The following is a 24,150-nucleotide window of genomic DNA, read 5'->3' as shown; positions in this document are numbered from 1 at the left end:
TGTCTTAATTTTGTTTGTCATCTCTTATCCCACAGTGACGTTTGTGAATTTGAAAGCAGAGCTGTGATTGGTCAGTCAGAGTTTCCTTTGGAGCAAACAACCAGCCAAAAAAACGAGCGCGGCCATGTTGAATTGTGAATACTCTGAAAGAAAAGAGAAGACAAAAGAGTGGATTTCACGAAACAACGAGTATTTACCAAACTTGATTAAACTGGTAATATAACGCAAAGCAACGACAGAACGGGGAAGACTTTGGGTGGATATAGCAAAGTGAAGGTAGCATCGCTCTCCGACTGGGTAAAGAGTAATTTCTCAAGCGTATCGATTAACAGTATCGTTAATGGCTAAGCTAACATTATCTTGCCAACTTAGTTTGGTCGGGTTGAATAAAAGTTTCGATGTAACAGGTGCGAACTGAGAAGACGGTGTTGATTTGCACGCATCGCTTCTATGTCAACACTTTTAAAGTGAGCCACTCGCTTAAACAGAAACACGATCTTACATTAGCTTGTTAGCTAGATTGTTAAAGCCACGTTGCTACGCTTAAAGTTTTAACGATGCTAGTTAACTTCTTACAAGCTAACTCTGCTATCAACTGTGACAGCGATATGTTTGTGAAAGAAGCGACTCACGGGACAATACCCTGATGGTTCGCCTTTTATTTTGTTCGAAACTGTTTAAAAAAAATCAGTGGCAAACTAATTTTGAACATAACTTGGTCTGTCAGTGGATTTTAGCTCGCAACTGTTGTAACGTTAGCTTGGGTTAGCATCAAGTTAGCTCGTACCCTTGGCATCACAACAAAACCGCACTGGTAAAGTTGGTGTTAATAATCATTTCGTACCGAAATTAAGCTGTCGAACACAGCATTTTCACCCTATAATGTTTAGTATAAATTCTTGAAGCTTTTTGGAGTCAATTTTTAAAACTAGTACTGTGGTCAAGCTATTGTTGCTTACATTTGGTGGTTTTGCCAAACGTGGCATTGTTTGTGTTCTGACTTGTCGAAGATGCACATTGCTAATTCACACATCTGAAATGTATGTCGGTGATTTTCAGTGCTGTTGTGTAACTTTTGTTTAGATTGCTCACTGTCAAGCGAAGTATTATTATTATTATTATTATTATTATTATTATTATTATTATTAATTATTATTTTGTGGCTCGCTCGTTAATGCTCAGAATTAACCACCTATGATTGTTTATTGCCTGACAGGTAACCTGGATTTTTTGTTGATCGGCAATTCCCAAAACACTTTGCAGACTGCCATCTCAACTTTTGCAGCAGAAGTAAAGGAAACGGGAACAAGATAACCACAGACATTTAAAGTGGACTATCAAAATTAAAGACAAGATTCCTGGAGTGACTTTTGAGCCAGTATTAAGCTCCAGCAAACACTTTTGAAGACTTCTTGATGTCAAAGAGCAAATTGTACTAGTCTGAGACCTGACCAAGGAGTTCTTATTTTCTACTGGCCATTTTGAATGTATAAACACAGCACTCGGACCTTCAAGCCAAGATATTAGAAGAATACACAAAGAAAATTCAGGATTCTTATTACAGCAAAGATAAGAGTATGAGACACACATTTTGAAAGAAAAATAAGAGTTTATGTTTTGGTCACATATTTGATTTATTTATTCATATGAATGTTAATTTCTCCCTTTTTTGGAGAGTTGTCTTGTAAATAGACAGAATTCATACGCAGACTTCTTCTTTTCAAGAGGTCTGAATGTCAGATTGTGTACACAATACATTCTTTAAAAAGAAAAGATAGCAGAAAAAGTTTTTTATTTTTTCAGCTTTTAGTTCTTTTTTTTTTTTTTTACACACGGGTGCATTAAGCAAAACAGATAAGTGAAATAGAGGCAAATATAAATTTTACACACTGTAAGGAAATTGCCAGAACCCATGGCTACAGCAAGAACAGCAAACCCAGCACCAATGATTGGACTGAACAAAGCAGCAAATGGGCAGCTCAGAGGACAGACCAAACCAGCTGGTCAACAGTCAGGACTCCTCGCAACTGCCCAACAGTCCAGTGTCTCCCAGAATAGGAGCAGCATTCCTCAGAACAGTGGGGGCATCAAGTAAGATACTGGCTCTACATTCTCTCTAACTTCCGCATTGAAATAAATGTTCAAATCACTTCTGTAGCCTTACTGCCTACAGTGGATACAAGAACCTAGTAGATGTTAATATAAATGCAGTTCCTTCCCAGAAAACAAACCTATTTTAACAGCAGTAAAAGAAGATGAGAATCTCAGAAAGTGTCTGTAGCTCATATTGTGGTTCAAAGCCTCAGGACTCCTTGTGTAGGCTCAGGATGTCCCATCATATCTTTTTGCCAAAATACTGCTGCATAAATTGCAAAAATAGTAAATAGCAAAATCATATATTTTAGGTTTGGCAATCTTATTTATTTACTGTTGTGAGTATTATTGGACACAGCTGGTACTTATGGAAGATCCATTACTTGTGAAGTAAATGGGAAAAAAAAAATCCCCATCAGTTTCCCAGTCTATCTGTGTGTAATATGCATTGAAAAATGGTTTGGACTAAGAAAAAAACTCTGGGTTTTGGGGGTTCAGTATATATCAGAGCCCTTCTTTTTTCAGTCTGTGATGTTTTGTTATTTATTTAGACTTGACAGTGCACATTCTTACAATTAGGTTTGGGGATGACTGGAAGAAGTGCCTGGAACTTCCCCCAAAAGACACCAGGTTGAGAACTTCGGTAAGTTAATTATTAGTAATAGCATAATTATTCACATTAACTGTTCATAACTCTGAGACACTTCCAACATTTTTTGTTGGATTCCAAATGTTTTAGATTCACTGAGTGTATGTTGGCTTGTAATGCTGCCATATCAACCTTTGCATCCTATCAAACTGCTCTGTTTCTCCCAGGATGTGACATCAACCAAGGGAAATGAATTTGAAGACTACTGCTTAAAGCGAGAACTTCTAATGGGAATCTTTGAGATGGGATGGGAGAAACCTTCCCCTATCCAGGTAAATAAAGCTATTTAGCTTGATTTGAATACTGCACTCACTAAAACCAAGAACAGTGCTTTGTATGTATCAAACTTATCCATTTAACTTTCCAGCCTCAATTGATTCAAATTTATCCTGATTTATGAACATCTGAAGTTTTAGTTGTAATCCAGATAAACTGGCACATCCAGAAATATTTTAAAGCAGTAATATATGCTCTTCCCTGTATTACACATTGTAATATTTTGGTGGGACGATTGCAGCCCTTGTTTTTGGATGTTGTACTCAATAATTGTTTGCCTTTTTCCATATAAGTCTTGTCATGTCCAAAGAACCCTGCTGATTGTATTGATTGGACTTGTCTCTGTGCCAAAAGGAGGAAAGTATCCCCATTGCCCTGTCGGGCAGAGATATTTTGGCTCGAGCCAAGAATGGTACAGGAAAAAGTGGAGCCTACCTCATCCCTCTGCTGGAGAGAATAGACCTGAAGAAGGATCACATCCAGGGTGAGTGAATTTTGAAACAGGTGTGATGGATATAAAACTATGAAGGGCTCGACTTTGAAGTTTGTGTTTTTGTAAAATTGTAGTAAAAATTATACATTTCTAATATGTTGTATGGAAAGCATAAGAGCACAGGTTTTTCTCCTGCAGATTTTCTCCACAAATCAAGTCAGATAGTTGTCTCCACACATGTAATCTCATTATGAAGTAACAGAATCATCTCTGACTTAATGAGGCTACACCACATTTTACACTGATATATTTTGCATCACAATCTCTGGCGCACGTGGAGTCCATGATCACTGCACTATTCTACCACATGTGTTCCTTTCCACTGTTGGTGCATAGGTTTCTTTGGTCTGAATATATAAAGTAATTTTTTTGTGAGCATCAATCTATTTAAATTTCTCCATATATCTCATGTACCCTTGCATTTCATCAGCCCTTCCCATGTCTATCTCAATCCAGCTTTAGTTATGGTGCCGACAAGAGAGTTGGCCCTGCAGATGAGCCAAATCAGCATTCAGCTCAGCAAGCACCTTGGAGGTGTCAAGGTCATGGCTACCACGGGCGGCACCAACTTGAGGGATGACATCATGCGTCTTGATGAGATAGGTAGATGTCAAGCCATTAATATTTGAAATAATTTAAAAAATGTTTCTGTATGGAAAAACTATGGAAAAGTAATTCTTGATTTTTATATTTTACCTTGTCATTCTGGAGTTCTGACTTTTGTACACATCCAGTCAATACCTACTCGTGCTCATGCTTTTTGTTGTTGGAGGTTTCAGTTTATAAAGTAATCATTTATAAGCATATGTTTTAGTCTTTTAAATGTGTTTCTTGCTGATTTTGTAGCAAAGATAAAATTTGTTGAACTGGTTGTGACATGCTCTTTGTTCCTCCTCCGACCATAATAGTGCATGTAGTGATTGCTACACCAGGCAGGATACTAGACCTGATTAAGAAGGGTGTGGCAAAAGTGGATAAGACCCAAATGATGGTGATGGATGAGGTGGGTTAACTCTATATTTCTGAATTCACTTGTCAATATTGTTGGCTGTGTTTATAAAGTTGGTCTGCAGTCTACCATTCTTGACACCTTTTCTCTAAATATCCCTTTATTCAGGCAGATAAGCTGCTGTCCCAGGACTTTGTGGTCCTGATTGAAGATATTATCAGCTTTTTGCCAAAGGGTCGTCAGATCCTGCTGTACTCTGCCACTTTCCCCATCAGTGTGCAAAAATTCATGGTGAGAACTTAAGCAGCTATTCACTTCTCTGAAGAGGTAAAAATTAAAAATCTTGTTCACACTTCAAAATATATTGTGAATGTCTCATCCAGAGCAAACATCTGAAGAAGCCTTATGAGATCAACCTGATGGAGGAACTGACCTTGAAGGGCATCACCCAGTACTATGCCTATGTGACTGAAAGACAGAAGGTCCACTGTCTCAACACGCTCTTTTCTAGGGTGAGTGCTCAGTGTTAACCAGTTGATACTAAGAGCTTAAAAAAGCTGCATTGTTTTAGAGAGTAACTCAATACCAAACTGAAAAGCTGTTTCACTGCCCACTGAAAGTTTAAAGACTTATTTTTATTCCTCAGTTGATTTTACAGAAAATGTACTATCATAAAACGTATTATTATTTATTTATTGATACCTCAAAATAAAATAATATGTATTGGGATTTAATCAATATTGCTGAATCCTAGTTGTTCCCTGATTGGGTCTTACCAATCACAGCTGCCAGTAGTGAATGCAACATGGATGGAACAAATTAAAAAGCATTGCTGACCTTGTTTTCTGTGCTAGCAGCTGTTGTGCAGTTAAATTCTGCATTTTGACGCTATAACTGCCTTTGCTGCTCCTCATTCATAGTTTTTTTTGCAACTTACCAGCTGCAGAGTAAACAATCTGCTTTCTGTTTACACCGGCACCCACATGCCCAGTGTATGTGAATTGTCATGTGATATGCGTTTTCAGATGTGTTGGTATTACTTCTGATACAGAGGTAAAATGCATACCTGGACAGAGATTGAAATTTTTTTTTTTTTATGAAAATGATACTGTGAACTTGCCATAGGTAAGGCCACAGGATACCTGAGGCAGAAAATGTAAAGAATTCAGGGGTTTGTTCCTTCTGTAATGAATAATAATACCTTTTTATATCTATTACAGCTTCAGATCAATCAGTCTATCATCTTCTGTAACTCCACCCAAAGGGTTGAGCTTCTGGCTAAGAAAATCACCCAACTGGGCTATTCGTGCTTCTACATTCATGCAAAGATGATGCAGGAGTACAGGAACCGTGTGTTCCATGACTTCAGGAATGGATTGTGCAGAAACCTGGTGTGCACAGGTAGGTGAAGGGAGTTCTGCGTTTTCCAACAGAAAGTGGAAATTTAAATTACTTATGGTCAGTAGGATGACTAATACACATCTTTTCTTGTAGACCTTTTCACTCGGGGAATTGACATCCAGGCAGTGAATGTGGTCATCAATTTTGACTTCCCCAAAAGCGCAGAGACCTACCTGCACCGCATTGGCAGATCAGGTGAAGATGAACCTATTTATAAATTCTCGCATTCTGAACAAAGAATTTTGTTTACAGCTACTGCTTTGAAAATCTGGTGCACCCAGGTTCACTTTGACACTTCAACTAACAGTATGTAATGTATATGCTGTGTCTCTTCTCTCTCAGGGCGTTTTGGTCACCTGGGTCTGGCCATCAATCTGATAACTTCAGATGACCGCTACAACTTGAAAACTATTGAGGATCAGTTAATTACTGACATTAAGCCCATCCCCAGCAGCATCGATAAGAGCCTGTACGTGGCAGAGTTTCACTCTGTTGACCCAGATGACGACGATGACATTGGGGAAGCCAAAAACAAGGAACTGGGAACAGCCTGAATGAATGGTCAGTTTCGATAAACCCAAGTGAAAGCAGTTTTCATGATGGTCACTGTTTTTCTGCTCTTTTTTTTTTACACCTTGTCAACACAGGTCACATTAAAGCTGCTTTTTTCAATTATCCATCTGACACAAAAAAGTATTGAGGGTTGAGGGTTGAGGCTTAGCCCTTTATGTGACTGGTGGTAAGAAGGTGTGAAGCTTGAAGAAACTATTCATTTCCACATTCTGGTTCAGCGAGTTTATGTGTGTATGAGTGAGAGCATTTAATGTCCACCAAAAGGTGGACATTAAATTTGTACACAGTGTATTCATAACACTGGAAGCATTTGAGCAATCTAGCTTGAGAGAGCAAATACTAGCACCCTTACTAACTGATAGTATCCTCTTTCATCAAGAAGATTAACTGAAGTTTTACAGGATTTAAAGGTGAAGGCTTTAGGGTTGTCGTCCTCAGGCTGCACAATGGCAGTCAACATAGATTTGGACAGAGCTGATCAGCACGCACAGCCAGCTGTCAGCTCGGCAGGTTTGCTAAAGCAGTGACTCGTTCACATCAGAAATTCTAACCAGGCTTTTGTGATTTGTTTTTCAGGAGAAACATGGCGCCTGGCATTCATCACACAATACTGTCTACGCATCACACAAGAGTCCAAGTGAAGATTTCTATTCCCCACTGCAATCAGTATGGTCTATTTTAGATTTCATTTCCAGTTTGAGTTTATAGCAAACTCATGTTCTGTCTGTAAATATGCTATTAAACTGGCATCTTCCTCAGTGGAAACTGCCACTTTAATCAGTCTAACTTTCTGACACCGCCAGAGGTGGTGCTGTACACTTGACTGTACAGTCACTCTCGACAATAGATGGAAGTTGTCATAAACTCTTTTTGTGCTTTGCTTTAAGAATGAAAATGTGAAACCAAAGGAGCCCAGGTTACATCCCTACTGCACATAAAAAAAGAAATAATTATCTACACTCAGTCACCACAGATACACTGTTTATGGGACCAGACCAGTAAAGAGGCTACTTCATGTTAACATGATAGCATCACGCAGTTGCTGCAGATTTTGCGTTTAACCTCCTCTCACAGGTGCTCTATTACACTGATAGATGGCTTCTTGGACTGTGGAGGCCATTGGAGGAAACTCATCAGCAGGATGTTATCCTGCTGAAAATAGCCATTAGAATATGGGTAGACTGTTGATAAATACCAGGAGAACAGCAATCAACAAACAATCATTCCATAGTCAAAGTCCCTTGGATCACATTTGTTTTCCATTGTGGTGTTTAGTCAACCGTTTGACCATGCTTTTATGCATTGAGTTGCTGCCACGTGATTGGCTGATAAGATATCTGCATTAGGAAAGCAGTTGTGCCCAATAATGTGGTTACTGAGTGTAGTTTTTTGTAGCTTTCCTGTTGCCCTTAATGCTGTTGCTTATAAAAATCTTTTCCCCTCCAACTTTTATTTCGGAGGTTTGGGGAAGCAGCGGCCAAATTATTTGGGATAACATTCTTCAAAAGGGAACCAAAGATGGAAGAGTAGAGAAAAAATTACATAAGCTTGAATATAAATGGCTTCAGAAACCAAAATGACCACTTTTCTATGAAGGATGTTTAAAAGAGGGCTGTTGTGGTTCTCCAGTACAGAGCACCTGAAACAGAACTTGGTACATTTTAAATTCAAGTGTTAACTTGCAGAAATAAGGTTTTTGTTCAAAGGTAACGGTGTAATGTTAGTGACACTGTAGTGCATTTTGTAAAAGCACAGACCCGACAGTAACAATAAGTCGGTATTGAATTGTGAAAATCTCTTGAATCCCTTTAAAGCCATAGCACTAGGCAGCATTTTCTCAGGTCTTGAGATTATCAGTAATAAACATGACAAGATGAGGGGCCTTAGTTAAAACTATTTTGAAACCGGCCAACATGTTCACTTATCTTGATGTAGTTTCTGCTTCCATTCTTCTTTGCAAAGTGCCTTAGTCCACTGTCAAACCTCTACTTTGCCCAGCCCCTTGTCCCAACTTTGTAATGTAGGAAAATGGCAGTCAAACAGTTCTTTTATTAGTTTATCAATTTTGAAAGCACACTTGCACTCTGAAAGGATTTTTACTTTTACTTCATTTGTTACAAACACTTAAATATGACCAACTAAAGCTGCTTGTTGCTCTTCATCAACTTGGACTTTGACTTCAACACGATGTCATGAAAAGTAAATGTAGCTCAAATTTATAACATTGACACTGTGAAATTTCCAGCAGACTTTTGTTGCATCTTTGGTTGGACATTACAGTACAACTAAGCACCAGCAGGGAAGGGAGACATGTGTGTCCTATTCCAAAGCATCGTTAGTCGTAACTTTTTTCATGTCTGACACTGTAGTGCTGTTGATGATAGATTTAGATTCCCCAGGTAGTAAGCCATTGTACAGACACTTGAATCAATACATGTCATGTGATAGAAGACTCAGACCATTTTCTATGTGGGTTTGAAACCTGAGACCATTTTGTCCCATCACTGCATTTTGGAAAAAATAAATACCTTCATGACTGGATGACCAGATGTGTTGTTAAATAGAAAGAAAGACAGCCAAGACTTTCCTGAAGTGTGTCAATGCCAGCGCCCCGAATGAATAAAAGTCTGACTGACTGACACTTTGTTTTGTTGTTGATTTGCTTCTTTATGTTTTTTTTTTTTTTTTTAAATGACGCAATTAGTTTTTAGTGTTTATTAATGAATTTAATACAAAATTCAGCATGCAAAGAAAAAAAATCAATTCATTCAATCAAATCATTATTGGATGTGATCACCCTTTGCCTTGAAAACGGCACCAGTTCTTGTATGTCCACTTGTGCACAGTTTTTCAGGGTTCTTGGCACATACGTAGTTCCAAGCATCTTGGGAGAATTTGCCTCAGTTCTTCTGTGGAATTAGACTGTGTCAGTGTTTCTTCATGTAATCCCATACTGACTATGTTGAGATCAGGGCTCAGTGGGGGGTCATACCATCTGTTGCAGGACTCTGTTCTTGTTACTGAGGATGGTTCTTAATAACTGGCTGGATTGTTTTGGGTCATTGACATGCTAAAAAATGAATTTTGGTTCAATCAGGATATAATGGATAAGCATAAGTGTAATATTTATAATTTGTAATGTAATATTTCATAAAAAGCTGAAAAACTTTGCACAGCACTTAGGTGAAGTGCTATTATTTTTTCCATGAACTGCAATATTACATTTTATAATCTGTACCATATGTCATACAGTTAGTATATCCTTTGTCATTGGGAAGCATGACTTTCATCTTGAAAAAATCCACAGGAAGTACATGCATGCTTTACTGTGTACAAAAGATATCGTAATATGTATATCATTAATTTTTTTATGTATTCATACGCGGCTAACGGCTCCAAGAACAGGTGTACCCTTGGAATGTCATTCAGTAGGAGATTGAATGAAACGAATGATAAGCGAATGAACCCCACAGTACGTCACCAGGAGCCGGCTGTCTTAGCTGCAGTTTCAGCCAATAGCGGTTGAAAAGATATGTACATTAGCCAATCAACGCACTAGTCACATGAAATGGGCGGGCACTTGTCAACTACGGTTACGGACGTTGCCGTGAACTTTGCCGGTGTTGAACTACCCCCTGGACCCCGAACCGTTAGCGTGAGTAGCTAAACCGTAAAATTGCAGGAGTGCTTTGTAAGAAGACGATAGTTGTTAGTGTCAATTCGCCACCTATTGTGTTTCTAACTAATGTGTTTTCCGTATGCAGACGAACAGATCTCGTGGTCGACTCCACATGGCTACCTAGCATGCTAGCTAGCCAACCAACCGTGCTAGCTTGCATTAGCCTTCATAGGTTAAATACTGCTAGCGGATAGTTTTGTCGGCTGCTGGCTTATCTCCAAATGTAGTCTCTGTTGCAAACCAGAAGGTGCAGTTCAATTTTTCTAGTGGTTACCCGGCAGTGTTGTAATATAACATTGTTATATATGGCGACAGTCTGACTAAACTGGGCCTTAGCTGCAACCAGTCTGCTGTACTGTTACTGCCAGGACAGGAGAACAGATCACTCACTTTAGCTAACCAAGTTAATACTAGCTGTAACGTTTTTGGAGCTAACTGTCCAGGTGCATTGGATATACTGCGGGTAATGTCATATCCAGTCATGTTTGTTAACTTTTCAATTCACTCACACCTTCTCAGGGATTACCTCAACAGTCAGTAGCTCGCAGCTGTGAGATGAAATTACACCTATAAATTCAATGACTTAATAATAAATTATTCATCCACTGTCTATCTCTTTACTAGTCTGTTATAGCATCAGAGTATGGGCAGTGTGTTGGCTGCCGCCTCCCCCAGTCCAGCTCCAGCTGCAGCTGGAGTTGGAGGTGGTCAAGGGGTTCCAGGGTTGGTGTCGGTCCCTCCAGGGTTTAGTATGCCCTCAGTGTCTTCCGTCCCTCCATCATCTGGATCTGGCCAGCAGACGTCAGATGCAGATTCCCCACTCCCAAACCCAGGCACTTATGAGGAATGCCACCGCAAATGTAAAGGTTAGAAAATCAGCTGTTGAATTGTGTGAGAAGTGTATTTAGTATTTATGACTGATGTAGTCTTTTTCTTCACATTTGTTTAACTTTGAAAAATAAATCATTGCATTATAACAATAGTATTACTGTTACATTGGCATGGGCTTAAATGATTGTCTGATGTTGAGTTACCTATATCTCTTTTCTCCTTTTTGGCCTTTTTCTGTTTTAGAGGTGTTCCCTCTGCAGATGGAAGGGGTGCGGTTAGTGGTCAACAAGGGCCTGAGTAACCACTTCCAAGTCAGCCATACTGTTACCCTCAGTACCCAGGGTGATTCTGGTTATCGATTTGGTTCCACCTACGTAGGCAGTAAACAGACTGGACCAGCAGAGGTAATGATAATTTTCTCATCACCTCAACAAACCCCTTGATAAATGTTGACATTTATTAGCCAACCAGTCTCAAGGTTTAACGGATATATGAAGGCTGTATTCATTAATAATATAAAACTGCATTGTTTCAAGCCTCGTAATGCATTTTAGGTAAAATAGCTTTTTTATATTGTACTACCTTTGGAAATTTGTATCAAACAAAAAAGGAGGCAATTGTTTTTGCTAGTGGAAAATTATGAAAATATATTTGTATAACGAAAAAGAGGGACAACTGTTATGGTTATATTAAGCCTTTAATTGGTTAGTTAGTTCGCCTAGATGATTACTTTAATGACCTGATTTGTGATCACCAAGGTTCAAAAGTGAAAAAAAATACTTGCCCACATGGACAGCAGCAACAACATTTACAATGATATTTGGGAAGCTATATAGCCTACGCCTCTATAGAGTTGCAAAGTTTCAGATGTCATCCACATAACTTAAAAGCTGACAATGATGTCTCTTCTTCCCTCTAGTCATTCCCAGTCATGGTCGGAGATATGGACAATACTGGGAGTCTGAATGCCCAGATCATTCACCAGCTCACATCTGCTGTGCGTTCTAAAATAGCAATCCAGGTATGAAGACTTTCAGATGTTTTTCACAAGTTTTTTTTCTGGGTATGTTAAGTTTCACTGACATTGTGATTCTGAACTATTTTCTATTTTTGTGTGTTGTAGACTCAGCAGCATAAGTTTGTGAATTGGCAGTGTGACATGGAGTATCGTGGTGAAGACTTCACCTCTGCTGTGACACTCGGAAATCCAGACGTACTTGTTGGATCTGGTATGATTATTTTCACAAAACTGCAGTGGAGGTTTTGTTGAAGGGAGAACGATGGCAGAATACAACCACTCTTTATGGCTGGGTGATATCCATGAAACCAATATCACAATATAATATAAGTTTTTTTTTTTAATCTGCTATCAATATATTTATGTATCAATGTGTAATATGGGAAATGTATGCCAGATAGAATCCTAAAACTGATGTTTAATGCAGCTAAAGCTGTAACAATTTGTTGATTTAGAGATTAATTAAAAGGAATTAGGAGGAGGAATTAGAAAAAGCGCTAGAAAGCCTGAGAGGGGAAGACCGTACTCCATTCTATAAATATGAATAAGGTGGGAATATATTATGTAAAAATAATGGAAGCACTTTTGCTACTTTCTTTCAGGCATTTTGGTGGCCCACTACCTCCAGTCCATCACACCAGCGCTGGCTCTGGGTGGTGAGCTAGTGTACCACAAGAGACCTGGGGAGGAAGGAACCGTCACCTCCCTTTTGGGCAGATACACAGGTAAAATCCACCCTCGGCTTATTGAACCATGCACTGTATCTGACTAAGTGATGCTTAAATCTATGGTCTACCATCTTGCTTTGTTAACATTTTTAAAATTACCAATTTTCCAAAATATTAATTGTCTAAGTTGTCTGAAGTGTTTATCGGAACTTCTATAAGTATTACCTAATTCCATCTCATTGTTTTGTTATATGTGTAATAGATGTTCAAATCTTTTTTGTTCTTCTCAGGTGACAACTATGTTGCTACATTGACTTTGGGAGGTGCAGGAGCTCATGCTACATACTATCACAAAGCCAACGACCAGGTATCTAACATTAGGACAAGTGTGCAGGGTTGTATGTCTGTGTATGTTTGTCTGAAACACCTCATATGCAGCCTTTTGGTTCAAATTCTGGAGTTTGCATATTAAAAGCATGTGTTTTATGTTTTTAAAAGTTTTATATAAAAAAATATTTACATGCTCATATATACACTGGAGTAGTTTTTGGTGCCTTTTTAATTGTTCTGGCTTTCGAGGAGTCCTTTCCTCAAATGATTCCAATGTAAGACATGGAGGGACAAAACCCAGAGTTCTTATTGTGTGCAAAAAAAGAACTCTGAAGTTCAGCTGAAGGTAATAATGTGGCTGAATTAGGCAAATCAAGTTAGACTCTTCGTAGTACAAAATTCCAATGGCGTTACTAACCCCCTTACTGCACAGTTGTAGTCCAGAGAAAGAGGAATTTTGTATTTGGAAGATAACCCACTTAATGTCTAACTCAGACTGATGAGGCCTCGTATTGCCTTACACTGGCTATAAGACATTTTTGCAGTGAACTAGGCCTGTACATTCTTACCCCTTTGCTTTAACTGGAATGTTGTTTGGATGAGGACAGAAGAAAAAAATTATGTCGACTTAAAGTTATTTCAGTGTGCATAGGAGTGTTGCGTTAAGATAGACTTGGGGCGAAAAGTGGACCTGTCTTTTAACTTCTGTCTACTAATACAGTTGCAGATAGGAGTTGAATTTGAAGCAAGCACAAGGATGCAAGACACTACAACATCCTTTGGTTACCAGTTGGACCTTCCCAAGGCCAACCTGCTGTTTAAAGGTAAATACAATATGAATACACCCATAGCCGCATAAGTGACTATTTGAACATTGGAAAATATAGGGTTTCCTCTTAACAAGAATTGTTACACTTTTACTCCTTTCCTCTCCTCAGGTACAGTTGACAGTAATTGGGTGGTAGGGGCAACCCTTGAAAAGAAACTGTTGCCGCTGCCTCTCACACTGGCCCTCGGGGCTTTCCTCAACCATCGCAAGAACAAGTTCCAGTGTGGCTTCGGTGTCACCATTGGCTAGGTCTCTGGTGCAGGGTCTGCCTGGAGCCAGCTCGCAGGCCACAGCTTGGACCGGCACAGAGACACACAGGAACCTGGACTAAGTTTTAGAAATTGGATTCAGAGACTCTCTTACAACTGTGATTTCTGGGGCAGACAGAGAGATAAAGACAACTACCAAGGAGCCAGGACTGGCCAAGCCATGCCTACATACTGTAGCACAAATGTCTTTCCTTTATGGTGTATTGGATATACCCAGAGGCTAGAGAGATGTACATCAGAGGGCATCAGGTGATGCATGAGAACATGTGATGTGAAAATCAAAGTAAGTGGTTAGACATAATATATGGTTATCATGTATGACGGATTGAAATAAATGTGATTACTTTTTGTAAAAGTAGATGTTGTGTTTACTTTGAGGAGCTGAGTACAGTTGCACAAGTGCATACAACTTAATTATCTGTGAAATATAATGTAGTTCAATGTAACCTATACAACAGTTGAGACCATCAGATTTACTGATTTATCTCTTAATCGTTTGAATACATACATAATGTAGTCTAGCAAGTACCACAAGCTGTGACCTCAGTACCAGTTTAAAACCACTATAACCAATCAATATTCTTAATAATAATGGGGTAAATGACTGAAAGTGATGAATTCAACAATCCAAACATCCAGCCCAGACAAACCCAGTGAGTGCTACCTGCCCAACACCAAAAACCAGACAGCTAGCAACTAGCAGGAGAAGATGGAGCATTTAGCAGCTAGAGCGATTTCTTTTTTTCTTGAGTTAGTGAGAGCTAAAAGTAATGAATAATTGTTTTTTATTCATCAGGCAGATGCAAACATGACTCCAAATCAATATTAATCTGTGTCGTCTGAATTTATAAACAAGCAACGATTCCTTAGAAGTTCACCATTATCTTAAAAGGTAAGTTAAAGGTGACAATATCAGTTGTGTTTACAGCTTGTTTTTGCTGCCCCCTAGTGGCCAAAAAAGTGAGGAAGAGGGATCCTGTGGCATCTTTTATTTTTACAGGGTTTGTATTCTATGGAATTCAACCTTACTTGGAGTAAGTCATGTTTAAAAAGGTCCCAGGTTTATTCTTCTCCATTTCAATGTATATAATTTGATTAATTGCAAATTTGTACCAGAGAATTACAATATCCACTCTGATGTGTCTTCCATCTTGTAAGGAGAGAAGCATTTCAGTTAGGTCTTAAGCCACAATATTTTCATTATCAGAACATCTGACAGTTATTATGTTTAATAACTAAATGATTGGTAATTGTATAAAATGTCAAAAGATCGTCTAGAATGGCCGTCATTCTTCCCTGAAGCCCATGTTAACAATCAAATAGCTTTTTTTTTTTTTTTTTTTTCTTGAAGCAAAAAAGACTTAAATGATTAATTATTAAGATTGTTTCCATTAAACTTTTGCAAATCCACCAAACAGGTCTAGAGAAGTAAGTGAGTGCCTGAGGAAGTAATGAAACTAGTGCAGGGCCCAGGACCCCCCTAGGAGGATAATCCAGCCAGGACTGTGCCATGTAAATTAGTACCACTGACATCTTTTCAATATTCCTGTTCCTGACTGATAGTTAAGGATGAGCTAGTGAACTGGCAAGTGCTATGTTCAAGAACAGTGGGGGCGAAATATTTTTAATTAAACATTATGTAAAAAATGGAATATATAAAGCTATAAGCACAATAGTTTTTGCAACGACTAATTTGGCAAAACCAGGCAGGAATTTTAATTCACAAATTTATTTAAAAAAACTACCAGGATAGTCGTATATGGTGGAAAAACACTGTCATGCTGTTGGTTGGACAGTACCTGTCTAACGTTTGGTCAGAAATGTAATAAGCCTCAGATTCCCTGGGTTTGAAGTCAATGCATGACTTCAATCTTAACTGATCAAAGGCTCGCAGGACCTCTTTAGTTTGCAGGTCTACAGTGGGAAGTGTGTTAAAGAGATGAAAAGAGAAATATTATTGGATGATTCAGTGCAATTGATGTAATGTGAGGCTCTTCTGGTTGTGAGCATTATAGACTCCAACAGTTCTAATCCAAATGTGGTCCCAGGTGGAGGGGTATTTCATTGACATGATTTAAGTTTTTCTAGCCATTGAGGGACAAACCCATTACTTTACTGCAAGTCTGCCATTGGAGCAACAATAAGCTTTTAAGATTGTTCATACCCAGAATCATATGTGGTAACAGCCTCTATATTTATTTAACTCTGCTGTCAGCTGTATAAAAATTGTTTAACAAGACAATTAATATGTTTAATACATATCCATGATAATAGGTTCTGAAATGAAAAATATGTATTAAATATACTTATAATCATTTCAGTATTTGTTTAGTGACTGTAGACACAAAAATCATTTGCTTGAGTTTTTATTGGCTTCCAAGAAATACAATATTGCATGAAATCCCTAAAAGTAGTGAACATATTTTCAAGAATAATCCATAAATGACAATATAACAAAAGTATGATCCCACCACCAAAAGCAAATGACTGTAATGCAGGCATTTCTTCTTCTCTGAATTTCATACACACAGTAAACCTATATATCCAACTGTTCAGTACTTACTGCAGCTTTCTCTTTTCATTAGCTTATATAACCTGGAAAACAACAACAAATATATTTAAAGGGAAAATTAGCCACTGTCTGAATTATTCAGCTGAATCACTCAGCCAGTGGCTGATTTGCCGCTCTTGTCCATGTGCTGAGGTGAGATGTGGATGAGATCATCATCATGGTATCAAAAGAATCAGTGCTAGGAGGAGGGTGAGGACAGGAGAGGCCACCATAGCAGGAGAGAAGCCAAAAATGCTACAACAGAAAGAAAGGAAAGTATTAAATAAAATAATATAGAGTGGATTTCTGACCAGTACCTCATGGTGTTCACACCAAGCTATAAAGACTGTTGGGAAAATTAGTATGTGTAGCCAGAAAGCTGCTTGTAGCTGCTGCATATGTTACATGACTGTGACCTTATTTTATTTTATTTTTTAATACTAACTACAGACCCATTTATGTAACTAGTTGATTAGCCTCAAGAGTGTCAAATAATACTTTCCAAGCTCACTGTTTTAATAGCTTGCAAATTTCAACAAGTGTAAAACGTGAGTTAATACCTGTTGTCGTCTGTTGTCTGAGGAGGTGGAAGGGTGGTGGTTAAGATCCTGTAAAAAGCATTGCATCATTAAAATCTAAAAATGCTAAATTCTACATCTGTCTTTACCCTTTGTTTTAAAATGAGAAGTTGTTTCATAGCTGACCCACCGTGATGAACATGGGCCATTATCCAGATCTTTAGGGGGATGTACAATCATCGCTGGTGCCACTTTAGGACATGGCAGAGCGCTTCCATTAACTAGGGGAGTGAGATCTAGCAAAAACAGAAAGTAACATTATACAACACATCTTCCACTTAGTTGTGCAGTGATTTAAGTTTCAAACATGTTTGTTGTAAAATTACAAGCAGAGCAGTTTTTAACCACAGTGAGCAAAACATCGAAAACATTTTTATCGGCTTGCCTTGGAAGCTGAAGACAAAAATGGCGCTCCCTCCCTTGAGGAAGTCTCTGGATTTCATTTCTTTCAGAGACGTAAAATAGGTTCTGCCAATCAAAGGTCCGGCAAAGACCTTCTCATTATTCTCATCTAAGACTGTTTTTCCAATCTCACGAGGATTGTCCCAACGATAGGTACCTGTTCACAGAGAACATATAGAGCATTAAAGAAACATAAGAGAATACAAAGAATTTCCTCATGTTCTTTCAACCTTACCATCAGAGCTGACTAGGTTTGGGTCAGTGGTGATACTCTTTTGCTTCGACATGTGCAGCTGGATGTTGGGTGTCTGATCCAGCATTTGGAAAGTCACCTGCCTTTGTGGGCAAGGCCACTCCAGCTTGTCATCATATTTACCAGACAAGAGCTGCACAAACAGTCCGATATATGTCCGGTACAGAACTAACGCTACCCGGTAAGCATACCCCCCGCTGGAGTACTGCCGCGGGCTGTATATAGCGTGTCCAAATTTGCTAGTGTTCAAAACCCTCTCAAAGTCATTAATCTGCAAGGTTACATGTGGACACTCGATCTCGGACAGATTTATGTCATCGATAGAGAAGCCGCCTGAAGAGCTTCCTGCTCCTTTACGAGCCTCAAACTCCACCTGGAAGTGCTTGATGGCATTCAGGGAAACATGCTGGAGCTGCCAGTGAGATGTTGGTGAACCTGAAGGAAGAAAATGTCACACATTCATAGTTCATCAAGAGTCTTAAATACCATTTAGAGCAGATGATACAAGATAATCATACAGTCTGACATTACCAGTGATTTGTCCCATGAGACGGCGGGTTCCTTTCAAGTCATTTTCATCTTGAAACTCCCTGATCCAGATGTTAAGTTTGTCGGACTCGTTCCCACTGTGGTAATAGTAGAACTGGAGACACTGGACATGACAGTCTCTACTGGGGCTCATCCTGTGGGTCTCCAGCCAGGCTGAGTCTCCCTCCTCACCTGATGCTGTGCTAGCATGCATGAAGAAACCTGCATCTTGGCCTAGAATGTTGTTGTCCAGGAAAGTCACATTACAAGACTTTCATCAAAGCTATTTGTGATACTTAAAAGAAAAGTTAAACTTAGTTTTTTTTGGAAATTTTAATTTTGAAATTGTGAAATCTTACCTTGACCACTATTGCCACTGGGTAGACTGGTGTGATCAGAGCTAGGACCCCCATCAACACGTGTTACCATTTTCCAGTCACTGCTACTCTGTGAACACCGGGTCATGTGGCACATGTTCTCCTTAGAGAAGCCACAGTACATCTTAAATGCAATGGTTGAGTCTGTAGAAGTCAATGAAGAACACAGGATTTAGGACTACTGACTAACTTGGGGATATTATTTTTTAAAAAGTCTATAGAATATAAATAAGTAAACGGTGTGTTATAGACACAATTCAGGCATAGCTCATGTAGATAATGGTTTATGATACGCTGATGCCAATTCTCAAGCCAACCCCATGTTGCTACGACTCGGTCCATCATCATTGCAGCCTAATCCTTGCTATATTTTTAGGTATTGTTGTTTGAACTAAATCTCAGAGTTCATGTTCCAATCCAGTCCATGTGTCGAGGTGTCCTTGGGCAAAATACTGAACCCCCAAATTGACCCTAATGTCTGTTACACCAGTGTATGAGTGTGTGTATGGATGTGATGTAAGAATGTGTTTGTGAGTGGATGAATGTGGCATGTTATGTAGAGTGCTTTGAGTGGTCGATAAGACTAGAACACCATTTACCTTGGAGGGCAGTGCTTCTCCTGACAAATTTAATTGTATTACCATTTGCTATAAATTGTCAGTACCTTGACAGAAATATCTTAGTTATTAATTGGCTCTGACCAGTTGCCAGGGAATCAGTGGATCATCCACGAAGTTAGTGGTCACATCTATGAACTTGTCTGGTACATAACATCTTTAAAATGGTATATTGTTGTTTCTACTCTAGGTTTTTATATGAATTCAACAAATGAGATTTGAAGTGAGCTTTAGAGGTGCTGGTAGGTGGATTTTGTTACCATTTGATACAGATATGTTAGCTCTTTCCTGCTGTTTTAAATATGACAATGATAATGTCAACTATTACTTTTTTTGTGGATATGTGTGTTATTATACCGATTTTAGTGATTGAAACAAACGATCACAAAACATTAAAGGTGGGTGATGTTCTCTTTAAACTCCAAGAACTTACTGCATTTGTAGCGAAGGTTGAGCTCTCGGATATCACTGGGACTCACTTCCAGTCTTTGACCAATCACATCCTGGAATTTTGGGTCTTTGGTGATAACTGTAGACCCGTTGCCATTGCTGAATGCATTTTTACTATAGTGCATCACAGATGAGTAGTCGTACGGGACTCCCCCTGCTGTGCTGCTTTCTTTGCTAACTTTTCTGAAATTATATTCCTTACCTGGATGACACATATAAAAGCAAACAATCAATTACAGCACACTGTATTGAAAAATACTGAGAGCGTCATCAGCATAATTCACTAATCATTCATTAGACAAAATTAGCTTTTACATAATTTGATCATAGTTTGTAAGATTTTCATCAATCCTACTTTTAATTTAACAGTTACTACTTTTTAGGTATATGTTTTTGGATTAATCTATTCATTTGGAACCCCTTCTGTTACCCTCATACACTTTCATACCTGTAAGATATTTAAGAATAACTGAATATGAAGGACAGGAATATTATAATACAAGTCTTAATGGAACCTTTTTGGACGTTCTCAAGTGCAATGGTCACATGATCATCTCTGTCATATCTGGACTGTTCATGGTAGAAGCCAAGAGCATGGAGAAACTCATGTTCAACAGTAGAAATTGCATCACAGTATTTGCCGATGGAGAGATCCTGTCCACCGGTGAATATACGTCCAATATATGAGAAACATCTAAAATTGAAAAAGGACTGGTTAGTAAAAGTCACATCTTTATGTTAATGAATGTGATCTTAGTCTCGGTGATGAAAGAGTGCTGCTAGAGTGCACAGACTGATTTTACTGGAGATGGAATAACTAAGTTTTATTCGTTTGAGTGAAAGTGTTATTATCATATTAAAATGTCATTCATCTAACCCCTCAGCAGCAGTGTCATTTTTCTATCAAAGAAGTTAGAATATACAAATGTATATTTGAATTTAGAGTTGAAACTAACAGTTATGTTACGTATAGGTTAATCTGTCATTTATATTTTTTATGTAAATTCTATTCTATAAAATATCAGAAAATGGTTGGAAAAATTATTGTGATCACACAAGCTCGAAGGATCCCTGTGGAAATTTTGACCATTATTAAATCAATCAATCAAACTATTTGAATAGGACTTTTCATGTCGATAAGTGCCGTTTTAAAGTGTTTCACAGATGACTGATAAGCTAAAAAGAAAATGACAAATCAAGTAAGAAACACAAAAAAGCACAGAATCCTCAAGTTTAACTGTTTTGCATGATAAATTACGTTATTAATTGATTATCAAAAGTGTGGGGAAAAAAAAGAAAAATTCAATACATACCCGCCTAACTTTTGGACAGAAAGGTAATATTCATCAGAGTCTCTTGGTCTGAAGTCAATGCAGGATTTCAACCTGAACTGATCAAAGGCTCTCAGGATCACTCCTTTAGCGTTCATCTCTTCCATTGTTCATGAGAATTGTGTTATAGGGAGAACCAAAGAAATTACAATGTTGAAAGCAACTGATAGATGAGGCCCTCTTGCCTATGTATATGCTACAAACATGATACTGCTGTTACAAATGCCTTCTAGATACTCAGGTGGAGGAGTGGAGTCACTGTTTGGCACAAGTGGATGGTGAGAAACTATGTTAAGTTAAGATCAGAAATATTTGCTTGTGCCAAGTAGCTTTGTTCACTTCCTTGTGCTACTGGTTCTCTATGTGGCGACAGTCTGCAGCTAATTGATGCTAATGAACTGTACTGACTGGTGGACAAACATATAATATATTTCACTAACTTATTGGTGCAGCCACCTGGAGAGCACATCCCATGGTGCAATTCTCCCAATAACATACAAATACTCGGGGTTATTATGCAAGAAAAATTTTAATATTTACCAAGGTCTTTTTCCAAAACATATGGGACTGGGGGCCTCCACAGTCTGTCAGCTTCATTGGTAGCACTCCTCTGTGGTGGCTAAGATTTAAAAAAAAAGAAAAGAAAAATTCCGTTGACACAAACAATCCACACATACTAATCTATCTTTTTAATTTTTTAAAGTTCTTTTTAAATTAAGCCACAAAAACACTAAACTCACCTCAAGAATGTCATCATGTAATGAATCTAAGATGAAGCATAAAAAGTGAATGAGTTGTTTTTTTGTTGAACAAAGAAATGAATGACTCTATGTGCCTATGTAACCACAACCACCACATTAATTATACGAAAATGTTTAACTTTACCCTTGTTTACATCTGTAATGTCCTTGTCTTCACCAATTTCTACAAAAAAGATGAGATGCTGCTTTATAGTGTGACAATAATCAATTACAAATGATTCAATTAAATCAAATAAATTTTATGAAACATATTGACAAATAACAAATAATACAGCTTACCCACTATCTCTGGTCCATCAGGTCCATTCTTTAAAAATGAACATTTGAACACATGAATATACAGTATGTAATGATGTAATTCTAAGACATATAACATGAGACATAAAGACAACACAAGTGTATCCTTTTTTCTGGTTATTGGAGAACAATACTGCTAATACTGGTCTACAAGTAAAACTCAAATTTGAAATCCATAGATTTAAAATTAGTTAAATGTTTACATTCTGTCTTAAAGTCCAAACTAAAGTCCAGATTTTCATTAACATTAAATCACTAAATCACTAATTAAACACTTTAAAAAAGGAATGGTAGTTTTGCTCTGCAAAATGTAGTAATTTAAGATCACAACAACACAAACAAATAAATAAACTCTTACCAGGTTTAGGGAGAGTGTCAAGGAAACTGCCAAGTTGACCACAAGAAAAATGTAGCCTTTCATCCTTGTAGTGTGTCTTGGACCAAACTTAAATCACACAACAGAGATTAAATGATAAACCAAATATAAATATATAGTATCACTTAAATGCAATAAAGCTGCTAAACATTTAAGTCTAACTATACATTTGCATTTTAATTTAAATTACTTTGAAAATTAATTTTGTATTTAAAGAAAATGTCACTCAGCTTTACCTTCCGTCACCCTGGCTGTTCTTTCCTCGATCTCACTTGTGAAGACTTTGCTATAACAGGAGAATTTAAAGCAGGGATGCCGGCCCACTGGCAAAACAAAAACAGAACAAACAAAACAAAACAAAACAGGTTTTTCACATTTCAGAACTCGTAGTCATGCATTAAGCTTCATTGTGTCCTGAGTAATTGCTGCTTAGGTGTCAATGCTGTCAAGACAAAAATCTCAACCTGCTTTGAAAATACCTGCGCATGTTCGGTTTTATCAGATTTTTGTGAAATGTACGCAAAGGATGTTGACTAATTCCATTACCATTAGAGAACAGTTCACACTCCACAATTTCTTTCAGGTATAAGTTAAATTGAAATTAAAAATAATAAATAAAGAACTATATCTTATAGTCTCAGTTGTTGTGCTTTTGATTTGATCAATTCAATATTATTATTATTTTAGAATTTTCACCAGCTGTATAGGACATTAGCCTCATTAGCTTCTCAACTGTGATGTATAAATGAAAATCTAACACTCTTACATCTTATACATGTCTTAATTTCTGTCGGTGAAGTGAAGAGACTATTCCTGTTTCTTTAGCTTGTGGAGGCAGGGGTATAGTGTCTCATTTATATACTGAAACTAAAACCTCTGCTCTCTGATCTTATCTTTGTTCATTTCGGTTGTCCATCACTTCCTGCTCATGGCTCAAGAGACTAAAGATGAATAGATTAGAGGTCATGAGAATATCAAACTTCAGTATATCAAAGACAAATATGCAGCTTTCTGTAGTAAGACATAATATATATATGTACTTACCATGGCAAGGTGAAATATACTCAACACAACAATAATGTTATACACGATAGTGAATGGATGTTCCCAAAATGTTGAAGTGGATTATTAGGATACTCTCAGACAAGTGAAGAAACAGACATGTATGGCACACCAAACTGTCTCTCCACAAACATAAAGCCTACTAGTTAAACATTACAACTACAGTGTTTGCAGACCTCTTTGTGACATAAGCCTCTCAACACGTTGATCTAGTTTTGATGGCATCACTTACACTTGCATCAGATTTACCTGGTTGATTAATTATTCTGCTGCAGAACCAATAATGTTGGAAGCATTATTTTGAAGCCAGTGAGTTTGTCTTCATCTATATTCATACCAGATTACTAGAATCAATGGGTATGGTGGGTAAAATATGCATGTAAACTTCAGCACACAGAGGCAGGTAACAAGTGGTTGCGACAGTAGAGCACAGCACAAAGCTTTAGGCCCTATCTAAAAATAACAAACCACATACAGCCTTTTGAGTTTTTAACAGTTTGGCTAAAGT

At 37.9% G+C, this 24,150-nt stretch overlaps 3 protein-coding genes across 4 annotated transcripts; 2 read left to right on the top strand and 1 right to left on the bottom strand.

The window, feature by feature from the left end:
- The first annotated feature begins 117 nt into the window (after positions 1-117).
- Positions 118-9,076, top strand: ddx61 (DEAD (Asp-Glu-Ala-Asp) box helicase 61). Its single transcript, XM_023409357.2, has 13 exons — positions 118-297; positions 1,217-2,091; positions 2,674-2,737; positions 2,911-3,015; positions 3,374-3,503; positions 3,969-4,115; positions 4,421-4,515; positions 4,630-4,752; positions 4,845-4,973; positions 5,682-5,862; positions 5,956-6,057; positions 6,205-6,423; positions 7,012-9,076. Exons 2-12 carry the CDS (start codon positions 1,913-1,915, stop codon positions 6,414-6,416), a joined length of 1,467 nt encoding a protein of 488 aa, XP_023265125.1. The 5' UTR covers positions 118-297; positions 1,217-1,912; the 3' UTR covers positions 6,417-6,423; positions 7,012-9,076.
- Positions 9,077-9,992: 916 nt separating this feature from the next.
- Positions 9,993-14,414, top strand: tomm40 (translocase of outer mitochondrial membrane 40 homolog (yeast)). The gene is made up of 9 exons (XM_023409339.2): positions 9,993-10,090; positions 10,739-10,980; positions 11,189-11,349; positions 11,865-11,966; positions 12,069-12,174; positions 12,566-12,688; positions 12,922-12,998; positions 13,683-13,785; positions 13,900-14,414. Exons 2-9 carry the CDS (start codon positions 10,758-10,760, stop codon positions 14,037-14,039), a joined length of 1,035 nt encoding a protein of 344 aa, XP_023265107.1. The 5' UTR covers positions 9,993-10,090; positions 10,739-10,757; the 3' UTR covers positions 14,040-14,414.
- Positions 14,415-16,409: 1,995 nt separating this feature from the next.
- LOC111657249 (meprin A subunit beta-like) lies at positions 16,410-22,922 on the bottom strand. 2 transcript variants are annotated; one of them, XM_087174854.1, is made up of 16 exons: positions 22,817-22,922; positions 22,563-22,649; positions 22,187-22,214; positions 22,032-22,070; positions 21,887-21,912; positions 21,687-21,765; positions 21,129-21,246; positions 20,331-20,509; positions 19,799-20,017; positions 18,731-18,892; positions 18,375-18,605; positions 17,826-18,278; positions 17,574-17,747; positions 17,315-17,424; positions 17,171-17,218; positions 16,410-16,865 (listed from the first exon to the last, which is right to left on the bottom strand). In XM_087174854.1, exons 2-16 carry the CDS (start codon positions 22,623-22,625, stop codon positions 16,719-16,721), a joined length of 2,076 nt encoding a protein of 691 aa, XP_087030980.1. In that variant the 5' UTR covers positions 22,626-22,649; positions 22,817-22,922; the 3' UTR covers positions 16,410-16,718. The 2 variants fall into 2 exon arrangements, with proteins under 2 accessions (XP_087030980.1, XP_023265105.1); XM_023409337.2 differs by having other exon boundaries at positions 17,319-17,424.
- Between the last annotated feature and the right edge of the window lie 1,228 nt (positions 22,923-24,150).

Source organism: Seriola lalandi, unplaced genomic scaffold (genome assembly GCF_002814215.2).
Source record: "Seriola lalandi dorsalis isolate HSWRI2012SDOR001 ecotype SW California unplaced genomic scaffold, Sedor1 jcf7180002054390, whole genome shotgun sequence".
NCBI classification, from domain to species: domain Eukaryota; kingdom Metazoa; phylum Chordata; class Actinopteri; order Carangiformes; family Carangidae; genus Seriola; species Seriola lalandi.
This window is presented reverse-complemented; position numbering and strand designations above follow the sequence as displayed.

Coding starts and splice junctions, on each gene's coding strand:
- ddx61 (XM_023409357.2), top strand. CDS start 1,913: ATGGCTACAGCAAGAACAGCAAACCCAGCACCAATGATTGGACTGAAC. Junction 2,092..2,673: donor CAGAACAGTGGGGGCATCAA/GTAAGATACTGG, acceptor TCTTACAATTAG/GTTTGGGGATGACTGGAAGA. Junction 6,058..6,204: donor GCACCGCATTGGCAGATCAG/GTGAAGATGAAC, acceptor CTTCTCTCTCAG/GGCGTTTTGGTCACCTGGGT.
- tomm40 (XM_023409339.2), top strand. CDS start 10,758: ATGGGCAGTGTGTTGGCTGCCGCCTCCCCCAGTCCAGCTCCAGCTGCA. Junction 12,689..12,921: donor CCTTTTGGGCAGATACACAG/GTAAAATCCACC, acceptor TGTTCTTCTCAG/GTGACAACTATGTTGCTACA. Junction 13,786..13,899: donor GGCCAACCTGCTGTTTAAAG/GTAAATACAATA, acceptor TCCTCTCCTCAG/GTACAGTTGACAGTAATTGG.
- LOC111657249 (XM_087174854.1), bottom strand. CDS start 22,625: ATGAAAGGCTACATTTTTCTTGTGGTCAACTTGGCAGTTTCCTTGACA. Junction 21,247..21,686: donor TGTTTTGGAAAAAGACCTTG/GTAAATATTAAA, acceptor GAACAATGGAAG/AGATGAACGCTAAAGGAGTG. Junction 17,425..17,573: donor TTTTGTCTTCAGCTTCCAAG/GCAAGCCGATAA, acceptor TGTTTTTGCTAG/ATCTCACTCCCCTAGTTAAT.